Below are 19,665 nucleotides of genomic sequence, written 5' to 3' on the forward strand. Positions count from 1 at the left end.
CATGTGGAATGCTGCCCCAGTGTGGCCTGACAAACGGTGCCATGTCCGCGCCCAGGATCCGAACCTGTGAAACTATGGGCCACAGAAGCAGAGCGCGGGAACTTAACCACTCGGCCACGGGGCCAGCCCCTTGTTTCAGATATTGAGAGGTGGTCTCATCTTTTGACAAGATAAATTCAGAAAGTGGAATTCTATAAAACTGACTTGGTTTCTACAAGTAAATGGCAGGGGAAAAATAGGAGTAGACTGTTCTAGACGAATAGAAGCTTAAAAAATACAACCAAACGAAATATGCAGACTTGATTTGGGACAGTCAAGACACAGTTTTGGAGAGAATCTGAAAAATCTGGTTAAGGATTGGTATTAGATGATATCTAAGCATTACTAGTTTTGTTAGATGTGGTTATGTAAGAAAACATCCATACTTTTTAGCAATGCAAACTGAAGAAGGTGAGAAACGACACGTTTGGAATGCTTCCAGTACTTCAGTAAAGAAGAAAAAAAGAAAAAAGGAATAGATGAAGCAAATGCGGCAAAATCTTGATGACTGTTTAATCTGGGTGATTGCTATATGTGTGTTCACTGTATTACTCTATTTTTTGTGAATTTATGTTTGAAAAATTTCATAATTAAAAAGAGAAAAGCAGGCAGAAAAGGAATGGTCAAGTAAAAAGAGACCAAAAGAGGAATGGTTAGAGAGGCAGAAGGAGATGAGAGTAGGAAAAACTAAGCAGGGAGGGAGTGGCCAACGATGTCAAACACTCTTCAGAGAGACCTTCATTAACTGTCCCATCTAAAATGGCTCCTGCTCTGGCCTCTTCCCTCATACTTCAAGAGTACCCTGGTTTATTACCCCTATTGCTCCTATTACTATCTGAAATTATTATATTTTTGTTTAAATATTAATTACTTGCCTCCCCCACTAAAATGCAAGGTCTGTGAGACCAGAGAAGATCCTGCTGGTCTTGTTCACATTGCATCCTAAGTACATGTGGCAAGACCTCAATCATCTGTTGAATGAACTGTGTGAACAAATGGACAGAGGCACCCTTCCAACAGGGGTGTAAGCAACCAGGAGATCACCGATGACCGTAGTGAGAGAAGTTTCAATAGAGTGGTGGGAATGAACAACAAACAAGCTGTGGAATAAAAGTAGCCAAAAAATGGTAATAGAAAACGGAGACTACTCTTTAAAGAGGGTTTGTGCCGAAAGGATTCAGGAAGATGGTGCAAAAACTTCAAAGGAAGGCCAGGTCAAAGAAAGGGTTTGTTTTTTCCAACACTAGAGTGTGTTTGTTAGCTGAAATGAAGGGGCCAGAGTAGATGGAGTGATGAAAGTTCAGTGAATATTCATTTACACAGCACATATTTTTAAGCCATTTTTATTGTGAAGAATAACATGAAGTGTAAAAAAACAAAAAAACACCCCAAAACAAAAGTACACAGCTCAATGATTTACCACAAAGTGAACAGTCATCGGGCCGAGAAATATAACATTCCCAGAACCCCTCATCCAATGTAGCCACTTTCCTTATTTTGCCTCAGGCTTTTGCCATCTAAATATGGACGCTAAAACCCATGCTTTAGTTTTGTCTAGTTTTAAAATTTTATAAATAGAATCATATAGTATTCATTCTTTTGTGTCTGAACTGCTTTTGCTCAACATTCTTGTGAGATTTACCCAAGCTGTTGCATATCACTGTGGTTTGTTCATCTTCTTTGCTGTACGGCACACTACACCGATGGGCCAAAGGCCTCAGCCTGTTTTTGTATGGCTTTCAAGCTAAGGATGGTTTTTACATTTTTTTAAGTGTTGGAAATGAACAATAAACAATAAGAATATGTGACAGAGACTTGTGTGGCCTGCAAAGCCTAAAATATTTACAGATAGTTTGTCAACTCCTGGGTATTCATTCATTGTATAAATATACCATAATTTACTAATCCATTCTAATATTAATGATACCGTTTCCACTTTTTGGCTATTAGAAATAATGCTGCTATGAACATCTTTGTACTTGTTTCTTGATGTGCAAGTACCTTGATGCATATAAACTTGGTGCGTGCCTAGGAGTGGCATTAATGGATGAGGGTATACATATATTTGACTTTAGAAGATAAAGCCAAAAACTGCTTTCTAAAGTGGTTATATGAATAATTATATTCCTTCCAGCTATGTATGAAAGTTGCCACTACTCCACATCCTGTCAAGCACTTCATATTGTCAGTCTTTTTACTCTTAGCCGTTCTGGTGGGTATGCAGTTGTAGCTTATTGTGGTTTTAATTTGCATTTTCTGATTAATGAGGGTGAGCATCTTTTTATAAGTTTATTGGCCATTGAATATCCTCTTTTGTGAAGTCCCTACATCTCCTACTCATGTTTCTATCACACTTTTTTCTTATTGACTGGAGTTCTTGATATATTCTGGATAAAAGCCCTTTGTTGGTTATGTGTCACAGATTTCTTCTACTCTCTCTTAATGGCATCTTTTGAAGAGCCTAAGTTATTCATTTTAATGCAGTAATAATTTATCAATCTTTTCCTTATGGCTAGTGCTTTTTGTGTCCGAAGACTACTTTTCCTACCCCAAGGTCATGAAGACATTCTCCTATATTCTCTTCTAGAATCTTTTTTTGCCTTTTTACATATATATGTAAAAAGATATATATATATTTATTTGTAATATACTTGGAAATGATTTTTGTGTACGGTGTGAGGTCGAGATTGTTTTATCTTTTTCTACGTGAATACCAACTTTTCCAGCAGGATTTTTTTAAAAAAGGCTGTTCTTTCCCTACTGCTTTGCAATATCCAACGGCTGTAAATCAAGTGTCCATAGATGTATAGGTCTGTTGCTGGGCTTGCTATTCTATTGCACAAGTCTACTTTCTATACTTGTTTCAATGCCATATTGTCCTAATTACAGTTATAGTAAGACTTGATACTTGGTAAAGCAAGTCTTCCTATCCTGATCTTCTTCAGGAGTGTTTCAGCTATTCTTGGTCCTTTATATTATCATACTGGAATAAGTTTATCAAGCTCCACAGAAAAAACTTGTTAGGATTTAAATTTGATTTGCACTGAAACTATAGTTATGCTGTCCAATATGGCAGGCACTAGCCACATACAGGCACTGAGCACTTGAAATGTGGCTAGCCCAAATTCTAAGTGTAAAATGCACAGTGACTTTCAAATAAGCATGAAAAAAATAATGTATATCTCATTAATCACTTTTTATTTTTGAATACATGTTGAAATGATAACATCTTGGATATATTTGGTTAAATAAAATATATTACAATTAATTTTGTGGGTGTTTTTTAAACTTTTTTAATGTTGCTACTAAAAAGTTTAAAATTACATATGTGGCTCACACTATATTTTATTCAATAACGTTGATCTAGAGAACCCACATCTTTACAAAACTGGGTCTGTCATAATGTGAATAGAATACAACCTTCCAGGTTATTATGATCTTTTTAAATTTCTTTAAATAAAATTTTCTAGTTTTCTGCATAGAGTTCTTGAATAACTTTTGCTAGGTTTATCCTTAGGCATTTGATATCTTTTATACTATTGTAAACAGTGTCTTTTTCAAAAATTCCATTTTCTTTTGCTAATACACAGACATGAAATAGATTTTATTTATTGACCTTTTATCCAGCAACTTTGCTAAACTCTTATTAAGTCCAAGAATTTATATGAAGATATGGATTTTTTATGGACATATTCATGTTATTTAAATAATGACAATTTTATTTCTTCTTTTTAAACCTTAAACTTTACTTCTTTTACTTGCCTTACTGTACTTGCTAGTACCTCCATGACAATGCGAAGAGAAGTGGAATAACGGGCATCCTTGTCATATTCCAAATCTCAAAGGTAAAGCTTTCAATATTTCACCATTAAGATGAATATGAATACTCTAAATCTATGGGGTTTGTTCGTATTTAAACCACATAATATTGATGTTGTATCAATGAATTTCTTAGTTACTTCTTGTACTATAGCCAACGGTCTAAAATCTCATTTTTTAGTTTGAAGATTTTTAAAAAAATCTCATCAAAACATATCCACTAGGGACTACTTACTTAAGAATCATAGTCATTGTTTCCTTTCGATCTTTTCCTTGGAAAGGTAGTGTACCAGTGAGCATCTCAAACTGCAAAAAGGCAACCAGAGGTATTAGTCAATAAGTATAAAATCTTAAGGCCAGAAGGTAAAAAAGCATCATTTTAATTACAACCAAATCATCTAAAATTGCTATATAATAAAACAAGTGATTTGTATTTCTACAATATTCATTACTGAACTTCTCAAAAAAATGCCCCAAACCTTACCATTAATACACCAAAAGACCACCAGTCTGCACTCTGAGTATGACCTCGACGATTAACTACCTCTGGAGCCATATATTCCACAGTTCCACAAAAAGAATATGCCTTCTTCTCATGGTCAATAGACTCTTTACTTAGGCCAAAATCTGCCAAAATAAATATCGAATTCATAAATATCCTACAATAATTTGCACACAAAATTTAAACTTTGAGTTCCAATAGTTAATTAATAAAAAATTATAATCTAAGTTTTTAACACAATCGTTACTCAATATTTGTACCATGATCAACCTTAAAGGAAATTATATAGCATAGGAGAGAATATTTTAATAAAATGAGGATTTTTACCTGTTAACTTGATGTGACCTTCTTCATCAAGAAGTATGCTGAAAGAAAACAAAGTCAGAAAATCTTTTCAAACACTAAGTAGAGATTTATAGAAGCTAAAAACTGAAATTACTTTGTTAAGCATCAGATCACCACATTCATTCTAAAATATTGTTTTAGACTGTGAATAAGAAGGCAAAGGTAAAAGAGGAAAAAAATTATTTTTTGGACACACATATATAACAAATCCCAAAGGCAAAGCCTTATAAACTTGTATTAACGAGCCAGGGGCATTTGAAAACTATGAAGAAAAGAACTAAAACCCATACTCTTCTAAGTTGCTCTTTCTAATGCCTGTCTGCAGAGGTGGGCTAACTAAACTCTCTAGTGCTTGCACAACAGACAGATGGTCTACATATTTAAGTCAAATGTGTTAGAGTTGTGATTCTCTTGGTCATTCTTAAGGCATCTGACTAAATCATTCTTTCTTTCTTTTTTTTTTTCAGAAGCCAGATATGCTCCCTCCCTGACACAGGCTTCATACAGACCTGCACATACCCAAGCAGGCCACAGAGAGAAGGCTCAACTTTCAGTCCAACTTGAAGATGTGACCATTTAGGGGGACTGAACTAAGACTCTATTTAGTGACTGCAAATGGTTGTAGGATGTGTGTGTGTGTGTGTGTGTGGAGAAGATTGGCACTGAGCTCACAACATCTGCGCCAATCTTCCTCTATTTTATGTGGGATGCTGCCACATCATGGCTTGATGAACGGTGCTACGTCCGTGCCCAGGATCTGAACCTGTGAACCCTGGGCCACCAAAGCAGAGCACGTGAACTTAACCACTATGCCACTGGGTTGGCCCCTTTCCTAGCTTTCTTTCTGACACAAACTACACAATCCTCTTCTCGTCAACAAACCTTGCTCACACTCCTTGTTTTTCATTGACCCATCCCTTCACTGTATACATTCTCCAGTGTTTTCTCTCTCTCTCAGTAAACTGTGAGCTCCTAGAGTGTTTGACCTTATTCATCTTGTAGCTCAGTGCCTGGAAGAGCACAGAAAAATAAGAAATGTATGTTGAATAAATGGGGCCAGTCTACAAAGGGCAATAAGGCATTCCAAATAGTTTGGGCTGCTTCTCAAGGGCACTGAAGACCAGAAAAGTTTTACATGCATAGAGGGTAGAAATAATCAGATCTGCAATTTTAGGAAACAATTTATAGGGAAAAATAAAAGGTATTTAGTGAGCTCTTAAATACGGGTCACGATGAAGAACAACAAATGAAGACACTCAGGTTTCTGGCTTTAGCAGATACTTGAGTGGAGAGTAATGTCATTGATTAAGGAGTTATGGAAAGGGCTAAGTACTAAGTTGTAAGCCAGTAATTGTATTTCTGGATAGGTATTTTAGTATACTGACTTGAAAGGTCAAGTAATCATCTGCTTCTCTTATATTCAAAGCTATTCCATAATATAGGCACTTCTTTCAACTCTAACTAAAAAAAGTACAAGCCAAGTTTTGTTATGATAAAATTTTACTATGTCAAAAATGCTATGAACCTTCCTATGTCATCAATTCAACTATGATTACAATAAAGTTTACCACTGAGGGTAATTCAGTAGGGACCTATTTTTCAAGTCTCTTTCATAACAAGGGACTGGTTATGAAAAAAATACTCATCTTGATTATGCTTGATTAAGAAGCAGACCGCTTGATTAAGAAGCAGACCAACAGATTTAGGGAATATAAAGGGAATTATTACGTATGGTGGAAATCATTCTCCCTTCTGTCTAATAAACATGTGAAAGACAGTTCTAAAAACAAAACAAAACAAACCTTAAGTCATTCTTGGTAATTTTGAGGAAAAAAGAAAACACGGCTACAATGGCATTACTTATGCCTTCTATAGCAAACGTAATTTTAAGATAACCATGCTTATCCTTTATCTTTGAAAGAAAAAGTCATCTGTATTACTTTCAATAAGCAAAGTTCCCTTTCAACTACTACTAATTATTTTTAGCCATACTTATTATAACAGAGTTCTAGTTTAAAAGAATCTGGAAAACCCCTTAGAGTGCATAAAACAATTGGCCTAAAAATTTAAGTTTCTGCAAGTCTCTATATGATGGTATTTACTTGGATCACTTACCAATTAAACGTTATTTCAATTTAACAGCATCATAGACATCTACGTGAAAGATCTCACTATAAGTAATCTTACCTACATTTGATCTTATTTGACCTTTGAGACAGGGCCCATGCTTTATATATAATCTTATGACCAATGCCAATACAATGGTCTACAATAAATACATTCAGTTAAATGATATAAAACACTAACATATTTTTATTATGAATGTTTAATCTTATGTTTGTAGTAATTTTTTCCTTCTAAGGACTATATGCTTGAATATTTATTCTCACCAGGAATTATATTTTATGTCATGATAGTTAGAAATTGGGAAAATGATGAGAAAAACTCAGCAATTATCTGGGGAATAAAAACCGAACCATATGAAATTTATTTAAAAACAAAATATATGGAAAACAAATGTAAAATGTGGAAGTATAACAATTTCTAAACAATCACTTAACAAGATTCCAAAGGAGCATTTCCTCTGTTTCCTGCTGTAATCTATAATATAAAATTTTCCTATAACATTTTAATGTAAGTCATATCCAAATTCTTGATAAAGATGATGGTTGTACAACATATCTGTGAGTATACTAAAAATCACTGAATTGTACACTTTAAAGGATAGACAGTATAGTATGTGAATTACATCTCAATAAAGCTGTTTAAAAAACTTTTTTTTATTGAGTTAATGATAGGTTACAATCTTGTGAAATTTCAGTTGTACATTAATGTTTGTCATTCGTGTTGTAGGTGCACCACTTCACCCTTTGTGCCCACCCCCCACCCCACCTTTCCCCTGGTAGCCACTAAACTGTTCTTAGTCCACATTTTTAAATTCCTCATATGAGTGGAGTCATACACAGATTATCCTTCTCTAGCTGGCTTATTTCACTTAACATAATTCCCTCAAGGTCCATCCATGTTATTCCAAATGGAATGATTTTGTTCTGTTTTGCAGCTGAGTAGGCTCTTGTTTATATCCTTAAAAAAGGGCAAAAACCCTTTCTTATTCAAAGTGGTAGATAGTAAACACTAACAAATTAAAACACAGAAGTGTGTACAATTTAAATAATATTAGATTCTTGATAACTGCTACTATAAAAGCAATGGGAAATTTGCTCAACTCACACTTAAAATATGAAATCATGTGGAGAAGAAAATATTCAATAAATGGTATTTAGAGAAAATTAGCTCTATTTAATAAATTATGCCATCCCTCATGCCAAAAAATTTCTAGATGAAGTTAAAAGTAATGAAAGGAACCCGAAAATTAGAAGAAAAATATCTGATCAGGGGATTGGAAACCTTTCTAAGAATAAAAGTCATGGAAGAAATCACAAAAGAAAAGATTGGTAGGTCCGACTAAGAAAAAAATACTTGTGTAGGTTAAAATAACATAAATAAAGTTAAAATTAAAAGATAAACTAGAAAAATGTATTTGCAATATATGTCAAATGATTAAATTTTTAATTTTGTGACAATCTCTTACAAATCAATGGGAAATAAGAACATTTCAAAGAAAAATGAGCAAAGGTCATAAACAGAAAAATCACACAAAAATACAAATTGCCAATAAACATATGAATATAGATTTCAACCTCATTAAAAATCAAAGAATGCAAACGAAAGCAAGATAACATTAACAGAGATTTTGATGAACAGGTATTTAAAAAGCATGAGAATACACAGTATTAGCAGAAATGTGAAGCACAAGCACTCTCATGCAATGCTCATGGTAGTTCTATGAAGTAATTTTATTTTTATTACCTCCTAAATAATTATATTACATTGTATTCAACTTAGTAGCAAGATTCCTTACTTTTCTGGTTTTAAGTCTCTATAGATTATTCCCAGGCTATGTAGATGGTCTAAAGCAAGTGCAAGTTCAGCCAAGTAGAATTTGACATCTTCTTCTGTGAACATCACCTAAAATAAAATAATAATTTTTCTGTTTTTATTTTCTTTTTGTGTCTATGATTTTTATTTAAAGTTCTACCCTAGAGCTTAAATATTCAAAAAATTATAAATATGCTAACTACACGTAGGTTTAGCCACAATCTACTTATGAAAGGAATTTGCAAAAATGAACCAACTAGTGAACTAATCACTTACTAAATGCTAAATATGCACTGTGGGGAAAATAATTTTACATTTAGTTAGGTAACAACTATATTCAGTTTGTGCCATTGTTGCCTCACAAAATCTTAGAAATGAAAAGTGATCTTTAAAATGCATGCTGAATTTCCACTACTAATTGTTTAAGGATATCTTATTGATATATTAAGCTTCTGAAAAAACTATAACCAAAAGAAGCAGGACAAAAGACAAAGATAGTTTATCAAGTCCTACTTTCAGAATAAACTCAAAAGGCAGGAAAAGAACTCTTTTTGGGTCTGATTCTTCAATCTAAGAATCTAATGCCAGTAGAGAAAATACAATAAGCATAATATTGAAATATAACAAAGCTTTAGTTGAAACAGGATGTGTATAAATAGATTAAAAATAGAGATTAATTATATACCTCTTTGGATAAGCGTGTAAACAAATCTCCTCCCCTGAGAAAATCCAAAATAAGATACAACTTCCCTTCAGTTTGAAAAGCTGAATGAAGAAATGAAAATTTCCGTTTAATCCATCACAGTTTATTGTTTTAAGCTTACATTAGGTCAACTCATTTACAAATTAATATTATTTTTAGCAAATTAATGATTATGTCATAGATCTAAATTGATTTTTATTTAGAAGATAACCACTGATTTCTCTTAGTTTCCACATAGAAATATTAAATACAATGTTTCTTATTATGGAAGCACCAGAACATTTGTTAGATTTTCTTCAGGCAACAGTCTTTCAGGAATACAGTAGTTCTAAAACATGTGATCAATAAGAAAAATCCCTAACAGAAAAAGACTTACTTAACCATAAAACAAAAATACAAAAACCACGTCACTTAACTAGAGAAAAAATGTGGATTGGTTAAGCTTTAGTTATACATAATAAGAATCACCACACCTTTACCCACTGAGAAAAAGCATATATGCCTTCGGGGAAAAGAAAGGCAATAAAAGTTTAAGGACATTGACATTAGGGATCTTTCTTGCTTTATAAGTTGGGCTAACAGAAATGGACTATAAAATGCTGGTACACTATTATTAATTATTATAGTAAAAAGCTGATTATTATTACCTGTTCCTCTGGCTACCGCTCAGAAACTATACTGCTTAAAAGAAGTATAAGCTAAATGCAATAAAAGCTTCTAAAGTTTGTCTAAGGAGTAACGGTTTAATTTCCATGACTTTACTGTATGTGTCTGCTAAACACATATAAATATACACAAATAAATACTTATATATATCTGAATGCACACAGGGAGTGGGGAATGAGGTGAAGAGATGAGGTGGTACATAACTTACCATAATGCAACTTGACAATAAAAGGATGATTAACTTCTACCAAGATATCACGCTCCATTTTTGTCCGAACACGGTCTCGAACTATAAAATATTGCACATTTGGCTACATTGCAATAGTTTTCAGAGACAATCTTTAAAACAAAATCTCTTTGGTGCCTATTTTAAATAAAATTTTGCTTATACATATAAGCATATAAATAAAACTATACATATAAATAAAACTATTACTCTTGAATTTTCAAAATTAATAACTATATTTTTTACTAAATTATAACAAGAAACTGTATATATTTATAAAATCTGTGCTTTAAGCTAAAGAAAATACAGAGAACATATTGGATATTGGCTTTAACATCAAATTTACAAGTATTTTAATTAAAGTTATTAAAAATGGCCAAAAAAATAACTTTTTAAAAACAAGGCATACCAATGAAATGTTAAAACAAAAAAATGGAATAGGTTTCAATACCCCTACCACCTCTATTAACTCAATTCAACAAATATTCATTAAGCATTTATAAAATGTGGCAGATAAAGTAAAAGATGGATACAACAAAAAAGGTCTATTTTGAGGGAGAGGGAAGTGGGAGAGGAAATACCACGGGGCAGCTGAAAGGGCAAAGGCTTTTTGGAGTAAGAAAGATCTGGATTCACATCTGTGTAATCTTGAGCAAGTTACTTATTTAGAATCTCTGAGCCTCAGTTACTTCTCATCTATAAAATGGGGTAACACCACTGTACCTTTGGGGACTGTGTGACCATCTGAGATAAGGTTGCACATCCCAGAGCCTGGTATGTAAGAGATATTTAATTAAATGGTAGCTATAGCATCACGAATATGATAAATGGATAAAATGATTTATTACTAGCAATAAGTAGTACAGGAATTCAGAGAAGAGAAAGATCAGTTTTACATGCATGGTAAGGCCAGAGGGAAGAGGTATGGGGTTAGGGACATTTAGAGTGGAATTCAGATGAGTGGGAAGGATCAGGCCTGGAGAAGAAAAGTCCAGATATGGAACACCAGTCCAAGCAAGGATATGTAGGCATGTATGATGAACAGGAAGGAACCAAATCAATGTGGAAACTGGGGAGGTGAAGTAGGGAGGATCCAGATTCTTGACAATTTGGAATGTCAGTATAAATTTACATTTGACCCTGTAGGCAAAGCTCTCTTTTACCAAGCAAACATTTCCTGAGCAAATCCTATGTGTCATGCACTGTGAGATACAAATAAAAATAAAATAATCTTCAAGAAGCTCATAATCTGGCGGGAATGACAGACAGGTAAATAAATGATTAGAATACATTCTGGTAAGTACTCTGATTGTGTTGGTATCTCAATGGATTTCAGTGGTGAAATGATCATTAAAGTTTTTATTTTTTTTTCTATTGCATAAAGGATAGATAATAGATGACTTCTATTTTTCAGGCCAGAGTGACTGAATGGTTGTGCCAAAGATTAAATAGAAAGAATGGGAAAAAGAGTCCTTTCTGGGAGGGAGGGTAGCGACAGAGGGAAAGATGAGTTGGTTTTCTCTACAATTGAAGGTGACCAGAGATATTTAAAATACAGAAATAAGACCTCTGGGAAAAATAAACAAAGCAGCTAAAAAAAATTGTATGTTTCCCATTTTACCAGTTTTCCACCTCCAACTGGGAGATTTTGGTGCCAGTGACTGAAAATGGGCAAACCAGGAATAGGAATTGATGGCTCCTGATATTTATGCAGCTCTGTCTTTTTAACTGACTTGTCTAGCTGGTGTACCAAATTCAGTATCAGTCTCTGATTTCATTATCTTGTCCTATCACTACAACTCTGGTGTCTTATATCCAACAGGCCCTTTCTATTATTTATATGAATGAAGTTCATCACCTAGGCCTGCTGATAATTCTGTTCCAGTCTAGGCCAAATCCACTCTTTTTCCACTGCTACCTATACAATCTTGGATTAGGTTCCTATTACTTTAAAGCTGGATTCCAAATTTTTACCTTTTTCAATAATTATACAATGTCTACAAAGCTTATCATTTAAAATCACTCCTCTGCTCAGTAAGCACCAAAAATATCCATCACTATATTTACTGCATATCCCTCTTCTATTATTCTATCACAATGAAAATAAGAATTATTTAGGAGTCAAGAGCTATAGTTTAGTGGCTACGCTAATAATTAGATGAGTTACCTTGGTCAAATCCTTTCACTGCTCAGGGACTTCCTGCTCCCTTTTCTATAAAATGAGAGGCTAGAACACAATGATTTCCTTTCTGATTATCTTGTAAGATAATTTCCTCATATGTAACACTGATGAGACCTTGTTTAGTTGAAAATAAGCAGTGAGAGTCACTCACTGAGCAATTTCTTCATTTTGTCTGAGGTAGAATTATGATAATTCTAATCTGCTTTCTTTTACTTATGTAAATACCTTGTGACAAATGTAAATCATTCTACAATCAGGAATTTTGATTAGGATACACTGGTTCAGAAGAAGGTATGTTTTATATTGGTTAAACTCTAAATCCTAAAATAGAATTTGTTAATACTGACTCATGCTGGCAAAGCAACTACATTCCTCTGAAATAATTTTTCTTATATAGTAGTTATTAGATTTTAAACCTTCCTTGACTTGAACATCAGAGTGAAAAAGAAGAAATGCTGTTTATGTTTCCAGGATTATGTATTAAGATGCCTTTTTAAGCAATGGTTTACAAAACCTTCTAAGCCCGCAGACTACTTTATTAGGACAAAAATCCCCATAAACTTAACCTAACGCTACTGACTTCTATTTGACTCCATTTGTTGTATTAATAGGATCTTTAAAATGGAAAGAGACTTCTGGTTAAACATGGATGTTTTACTTTCTATTTTCTTCCAAAACTCCATTGAAATTACAATGATGGAAAAAATTATGCATAAACTTACAAGGACAAAGAACAGGTGAGGAAGCAGAGATGAGTAAGTGGTAACTTACAGAGCAGATCAGAGAAAGCTAAAATCTAAGCCTAAGGGAAGGAAGTCAATGAGCAATAAGCAAATTTTTGCCATAGGACTCTTTCCAATTAGTTTTTTGGTACCTCGCTCTTAAGCAAGGAAAAGATAGCAAAGGATCCCCACACATTTGAGGAAAGGCTCTAAACGTGAAAAACAGCTATCAAAATCAACAGAAAAAAAGGAATAAAGGGGAAGAGACAATACCAACAACAGAAGAAAACTTAAAACAAAAATCAACCTTGTAATTTATATCTACTGAGAGAGCAAAGACCATATGGCACCCATGAAACAAGCAGCTTTAAAAGGGGTAGGGAGGAAGGAACCAGAATCTTCAACAAATAAACCACAAAGAAAAAGAAAGAAATGGAGACAGAGCTCATGGATTAAAAGACTAAAGAGATATCAACCAATTGCTAAATATAGACCTTATATGGATCCCAATTCAAACAAATTGCAAAAGGAAAAATGAACTATAACAACAGGGACAAGTGGAAAATTGAACACTGATTAAATATCTGTATATTAATTCTTTTTTTTTGGTGACAAGGATTCACCATGAGCTAACATCTGTTGCTGATCTTCTTTTTTTAGCTTGAAGAAGATCAGCCCGGAGCTAACATCTGTGCCAGTGTTCCGCTCTTTTGTATACGAGATGCCTCCGCAGCATGGCTGATGAGTGGAGCAGGTCTGTGGCTGTGATCCAAACCCATGAACCCGGGCCACCGAAGTGGAGTGTGTGGAATTTTTTAACCACTTGGCCATGGGGCCAGCCCCTGTATATTAATTTTTTATGTATAATGAAAGACTTGTACTATTTCTTTTAAGAGTCTTTATCTTTTAGAGATACACACTAAAATATTTATGGAAGAAATTATACAATGTCTAGAATTTGCTTAAAAATATCAAAAGAGGGGAAGGTGAGAACATAGATGAAAAGAGACTGATTATGGGTTGAGACTTGTTGAAGCAGAGAGACTGGTATATGGAGGTTCTCTATATTCTGTTTCTTTCTGTAAATGTTTGACACTTTCCATAATAAAAAGCTTTAAAAAAATGGAATAATTAGAGAACAAGGAAAATCCAGGAAATTAAAAATGATGGTAGAAACAAAAAGGTCAATAGAAGAGTTGGAAGATAGTTGATAAAATTTCCTAGAAAATAGAAAAAAAAGACAAAAATAGAAAATAGGAGGGAAAAAATAAAAATTAAGGAACAATCCAGGAGGTCCAACATATTCACAGAGTAGCAGTTACAAAATGGAGAAGAAATGACAAACTACTTTCCCAAAACTGAAGAAATGAGTTTCTAGATTGAAAGAGACCACTCCAAATCTGGTATAATGAATTTTAAAAACCAATACTAAAGAAATACCACTATACAAATTTCAGAACACCAGAGATAAAGACTAGATTCTATAGACTTCCAAAGAGGAAAAGCAGCTTACACACAAAGGACTGGGAATCAGAATGGCAATAAACTTCATAATTGGAACACAGGAAACTGGAAGACAATGGGAACAACGCCTTCAAATATCTGAGGGAAAATTATTTCTGACCTAGAATTTTATGCCTAGCCAAATTATAAATTAAGTGAGGGGGTAGAATAAAGGCATTTTTAGACATGTAAAGTCACAAAAAAGTTACCATCCATTTGCTCCTTCTGAGGTAGCTACTAGAAGATGTGTTGCACCAAAACTAGAAAGTAAACTGAGAAAAAGGTAGACGAAGAATTTAGGAAAGGAGATCTAACACAGCAAAGATGTGAAGGAAATGTGACTCCAGTATACTATTTGGCTCAGCTAGGAACAATTTTTATAAAGCTGTAATAACGAAAACATTACTGGGAGGACATAAAAAGGAAAATCGCGTGTGGGGGTAGTATAAGAGAAGTAAATCCTAATCTTCCATGTTAGGAAATCAATAGATTATGTCTCCAAATGAAAATAATAAAAGTATTGCAACATAAGAGTATGGAATGTGGAGGTAAATGGTAGAAGCAGCAGCTAAAGGGATGAAAGTCATTGTCTCTGGGGGTCAAGAACTGGGATAGGGAGGAGGGTAGGTAAAGCACTGCTATTTTATAAGACTATACACATATAATTTGATAAAAATAAAAATTAAATTTAAGACCACATTAAGAATTATCTAGCAGCCTACAATTCCAATACATCAAATATTTTCACTTTTCTGTAGTCTCTTCTATAGTTTATATCTATATAATTTTACACACTTGTGGTAGCCAAATTTGTCATAATTGTTCATTTACATATTTTCATTGAGTTCATTTTTCTGATATTTTAAATATTTCATTTAAATAACACCCTATTAAATGGTATATCATAATTTTCTAAACATCCCTCTATTTTTCAATATTTATGTGATTTCTAAATTCTTGATATTATAAATAATGTTCTAATGAGAATTTTCAAGCACATGAACTCCTTCTTTGAGATTATTTCCTCAGGTTAATTTAGCAGCAATAATGGCTCTTTGTACTTATTGCAAAACTGCTTTCCAATTTATATTACCATCACATGAAATAACTCATTATTTTATATGCATTTATTTATCAGCAAAACAGAACAGTTTCCCAAAGATTATTTCTTTTAACCCCTAGTACAAAATTATTCTGAAATCCTTTAGGTAGAGGTTGTAATGTTATTTCTTAGCAACTCCTAACTCAATCATTCTTTTTGCATTTATTAGTTGGAATTCTACTGTAAGGGAGAGCTTTCCTTTGTTCCCCATTAATTAATTTATGGATTAACTCAAGGATTCTTATTTTATTCATGGGTTGTAATCTATCACTATCATTACATAATATTGTAATGTTCAAATTGTCCTAGATTTGGCCAGTACGAACCCTTTAATCAACTCCTTATACTAATATTCTGTAATATTTGAGGAAAATAACTTTCTGATTTTCTATTTATACTATTTTTCATTGTATAAAAGGCTAAAATTTTTTATTTTGTCAATTTCTTTGTAATATGCTCAATATCTCTTTACAAGATGTGATTCGCAACATTCCTAGATGTGTTAAGTTGTAAAATTCAGTTAGATTGCTGTTTATCATGGCTTGGGTTTAAGAGAAGACTAATTTTTTTCCAGGTTGCTCAGGAGTATTTCAAACAAAATTTATGAAATCATTATTTAATTTCTCATTGAACTATATTACCTGCTTTGCACAGCAAGTACTCAATATTTTTGTAATACATTAAAATTTAATATATAATAATTTGCACTGTTTTGTTCCACTGATTTATATGTTTATACTATTCTCCCAATAACACACTGAATTCTTACTGCTTTAAATAAGCCTTAAACCTGATAGAGCTTGTTCCTCTCTCATTAGTCTTCTTTTTTAGAATAGTCTTTGAGGCGTATGCTTTTCAAATGAAATTCTGAATATTTCAAGGAAAATGAAACTGGAATCTTGAGGATATGGAGGTAATTGGATGGCTAGAGGAATATTGAGATTCTTAACAACAGTTGTCCTTCTCTAAAAGCAATTCAGCATTTATTTCCTTTCCTGCTATCTTTTAGGTTTCTCAGAGCTTCATAGTTTACATATAGTATGCACAATACAAATCCTGTTAAATATATGAAAACAAACTATTTTTGTTGCCTATGCGAACAAACTGTCTTATGTAAGTTCCATCTATGAGGTTTTATAACATGGGATTCATGAGTATAAAGTTATAAAGTAGTGATATAAAGTAGAGCACTGAGGATATAATTTAATTCCCTGGTCCTAGCAAGAATCAAGTAAGTAATGTGCAAGGAGGTAGAGACTGGATAGGAAAGAAAATACATTCAGGAAGGGAGCAAGAGAACAAAGCACAGGATGGTGTTTATAGAGGAAGGTGAAATTTCTTGGAATGATGAAAATACCCATGGTGGGCGACTAACTGGGAAGAGTAACATCAGAAATAATAAACGATCATCAAAAATATTCCATCCAGGATATTTCAAAAGCTTTAGAAATTACAGGTAAATTGAAGAGGAAAAAATGATGCTAGGAATCAATACATAAAACAACTAGAGGTTATGTGGTAAAATAACTAGTACTACTAAATAAAAGGAAGATTTAGGTATTTTAAAATCTATGTACAATTTCTTCTAAATGACTGTTTACCTGTAAGAGCCAAGTCCTACATTAGATTTTTCAAAATCAGAGGCTTGGAATAAAAACTTATTTGGAAACCAGAAGTCAAGATGATAAAGTCCTTAGAATAAAAGCTATTTTGCATCCAGTCAATCAGTAAGTTTTCAAAACATTAAAATAATTATATTAATTTGAAGATGACTCAAACCCAATTTTAATCTTCTAAACTTCCACTTGCCTAAAGCTCCAGATGACTGTATAATACTTCTTTTATAACATGGCCACTCCCATTCTCACTAGTCATATGATTCCTAGCTCAGTAGGAGAAATTCACTAAAAGAAAGGCTAAATTTGAAGACAGTAACAGGAACAGATTCAGAATGTAAGTAACTGGCCTAGGAGTCACATGAGATCTTTTGAGACTTTTCAGTTTGTTTATACGACACGAACATTACAAATAGCAGCAGCACTTACCTTTCAATGTGGCCTTCTTCAATACTTTCATGGCATAAAGCTGTCTAGCATCAGAGCCTGAGATTTTTTTGACTAAGAAAACCTGTATTTAAATAAGAGAAAATAAGTTTTATGAAGTATCACAAACTATGCCATTGTTAAAATAAGACCCTACTATAATATAGTTTATTATTAGAAAGATTCTGATACCTCCTAGATCAACTATTTTGCTTATAATGTATCAATTATAAATTTTTTCTTTCTTTTTGTTGTTTGCCAATTCCTATAGAGTAGGTAACACACAAGACAGAAACAAAAAACTTTAAACTATGTCGCAACTAGAGAAAAGCCTAACATGTTTAAAGCATAACAAACATTCTTCTGATTCCATTTATACAGGAGTCTGCTTGACCACAATTTTCTGTTGATACAATTATTCATTGATAAATGGTCTTTTCTATATACGAAAACTGCACATAAATTTCTCACTGCTGGGGGCCAGCCCCGTGGCCAAGTGGTTAAGTTCTCGCGCTCCGCTTCGGGGGCCCAGGGTTTCACCGGTTTGGATCCTGGGCGAGGACATGGCACCGCTCAGCAAGTCATGCTGAGGTGGCGTCCCACATGCCACAACTAGAGGGACCCAAAACTAAAAATATACAACTATGTACCGGGGGCCTTTGGGGAGAAAAAGGAAAAAAAAAATTTCTGACTGCTGGGCAGAACAATTCAAAACACTTACATCGAAGAAGCCTATTCAGAAATATTTAATGTGACTTAAGTTGGAACCCTACCTCCCTACCTTTTAAAAATCAAATTATCACACATACCTAAACATTAAGAACACAATTCCCAGGTATGTCACTGAGCATCTTGATTTTCCGAATACTTTCAGCTGCTTTCAAAATGTAGTGTGAGACTTAAGCAAAACGAATAAACCCTGCTCTAAATAATTCACGGTCATGTTATATAACATAGCTAATACAAAACTATCAATAAATCCCTTCTATTCATTTTGACCATCAGTTTCATGATCTTTTCCATCAAACCTTTAAACAGACCTGCTAAATGGACCTGAATTTCAACTCTTTTTCTCCTACCCATTATTTCCTAGCAGTGTTATTGAGCTGCCACAGATGGGAAGAAGACATACAATTACAATCAAGAATTAACTTTAAGGTCAATTCTCAATTATCAGCATTAGCATGCCAGGCTTAGCACAAAATAAAAAAATGATTCATTCAACTGATTCTAGGGCAAGGCAGAGTTCCTCAGTTAGAGAAACCGTGCTAAAGGCGATGGGCAATGACCTCAAGTGAAGAGCACTGTAACTTGCTCAGAAACCCTGATGTAGGGTATGTTCCTCTCCCCCAAATCATGCCCCTCACCCCCCTTCACCATGCCCCACCCTTTAGTTCCCTTCAGCCAGTTAGCAGTGAGCCAACCTAGGGAGAGAAAAGCATTCTTTTTTTTTTTTTTTAGATTTTATTTTTCCTTTTCTCCCCAAAGCCCCCCGGTACATAGTTGTGCATTTTTAGTTGTGGGTTCTTCCAGTTGTGGCATGTGGGACGCTGCCTCAGCATGGCCTGACGAGTGGTGCCATGTCCACGCCAGGATCCGAAGTGGTGAAATCCCGGGCCTCCAAAGCCAAGTGCGAGAACTCAACCACTCGGCCATGGGGCCAGCCCCGAGAAAAGCATTCTTAATCAGGGTGGTTCCTAAGGTGGAATGATGTTCAAATGTTAAAGGTTATTAATATTTTTGAAATAATTAATAATTAGAAACAAATTCTAATTAGGTAAAGATAATCAGGATTTATCTGATATTTATTCATTCTTAAGATTCCCTAATCAAGCTTCTTTGTGCCATTATACAAGAAAAATTCTCCTTGTAGAT

At 33.8% G+C, this 19,665-nt stretch overlaps 1 protein-coding gene across 18 annotated transcripts in view; it reads right to left on the bottom strand.

Moving 5' to 3' along the window:
* Positions 1–19,665, bottom strand: part of RPS6KA3 (ribosomal protein S6 kinase A3) — a 112,083-nt gene that overhangs the window by 31,338 nt on the left and 61,080 nt on the right. For all 18 annotated transcript variants that reach the window (XM_070603525.1, XM_070603531.1, XM_070603536.1 and 15 more), the window contains 7 exons: positions 17,794–17,875; positions 10,222–10,302; positions 9,330–9,409; positions 8,628–8,734; positions 4,688–4,725; positions 4,343–4,485; positions 4,094–4,164 (listed from right to left, as the gene is read on the bottom strand). In XM_070603525.1, coding sequence (XP_070459626.1) covers positions 4,094–4,164; positions 4,343–4,485; positions 4,688–4,725; positions 8,628–8,734; positions 9,330–9,409; positions 10,222–10,302; positions 17,794–17,875 — 602 coding nt within the window. The remainder of the gene's footprint in view (positions 1–4,093; positions 4,165–4,342; positions 4,486–4,687; positions 4,726–8,627; positions 8,735–9,329; positions 9,410–10,221; positions 10,303–17,793; positions 17,876–19,665) is intronic.

The sequence above is a fragment of the Equus przewalskii genome, chromosome X (assembly GCF_037783145.1).
Source record: "Equus przewalskii isolate Varuska chromosome X, EquPr2, whole genome shotgun sequence".
NCBI classification, from domain to species: domain Eukaryota; kingdom Metazoa; phylum Chordata; class Mammalia; order Perissodactyla; family Equidae; genus Equus; species Equus przewalskii.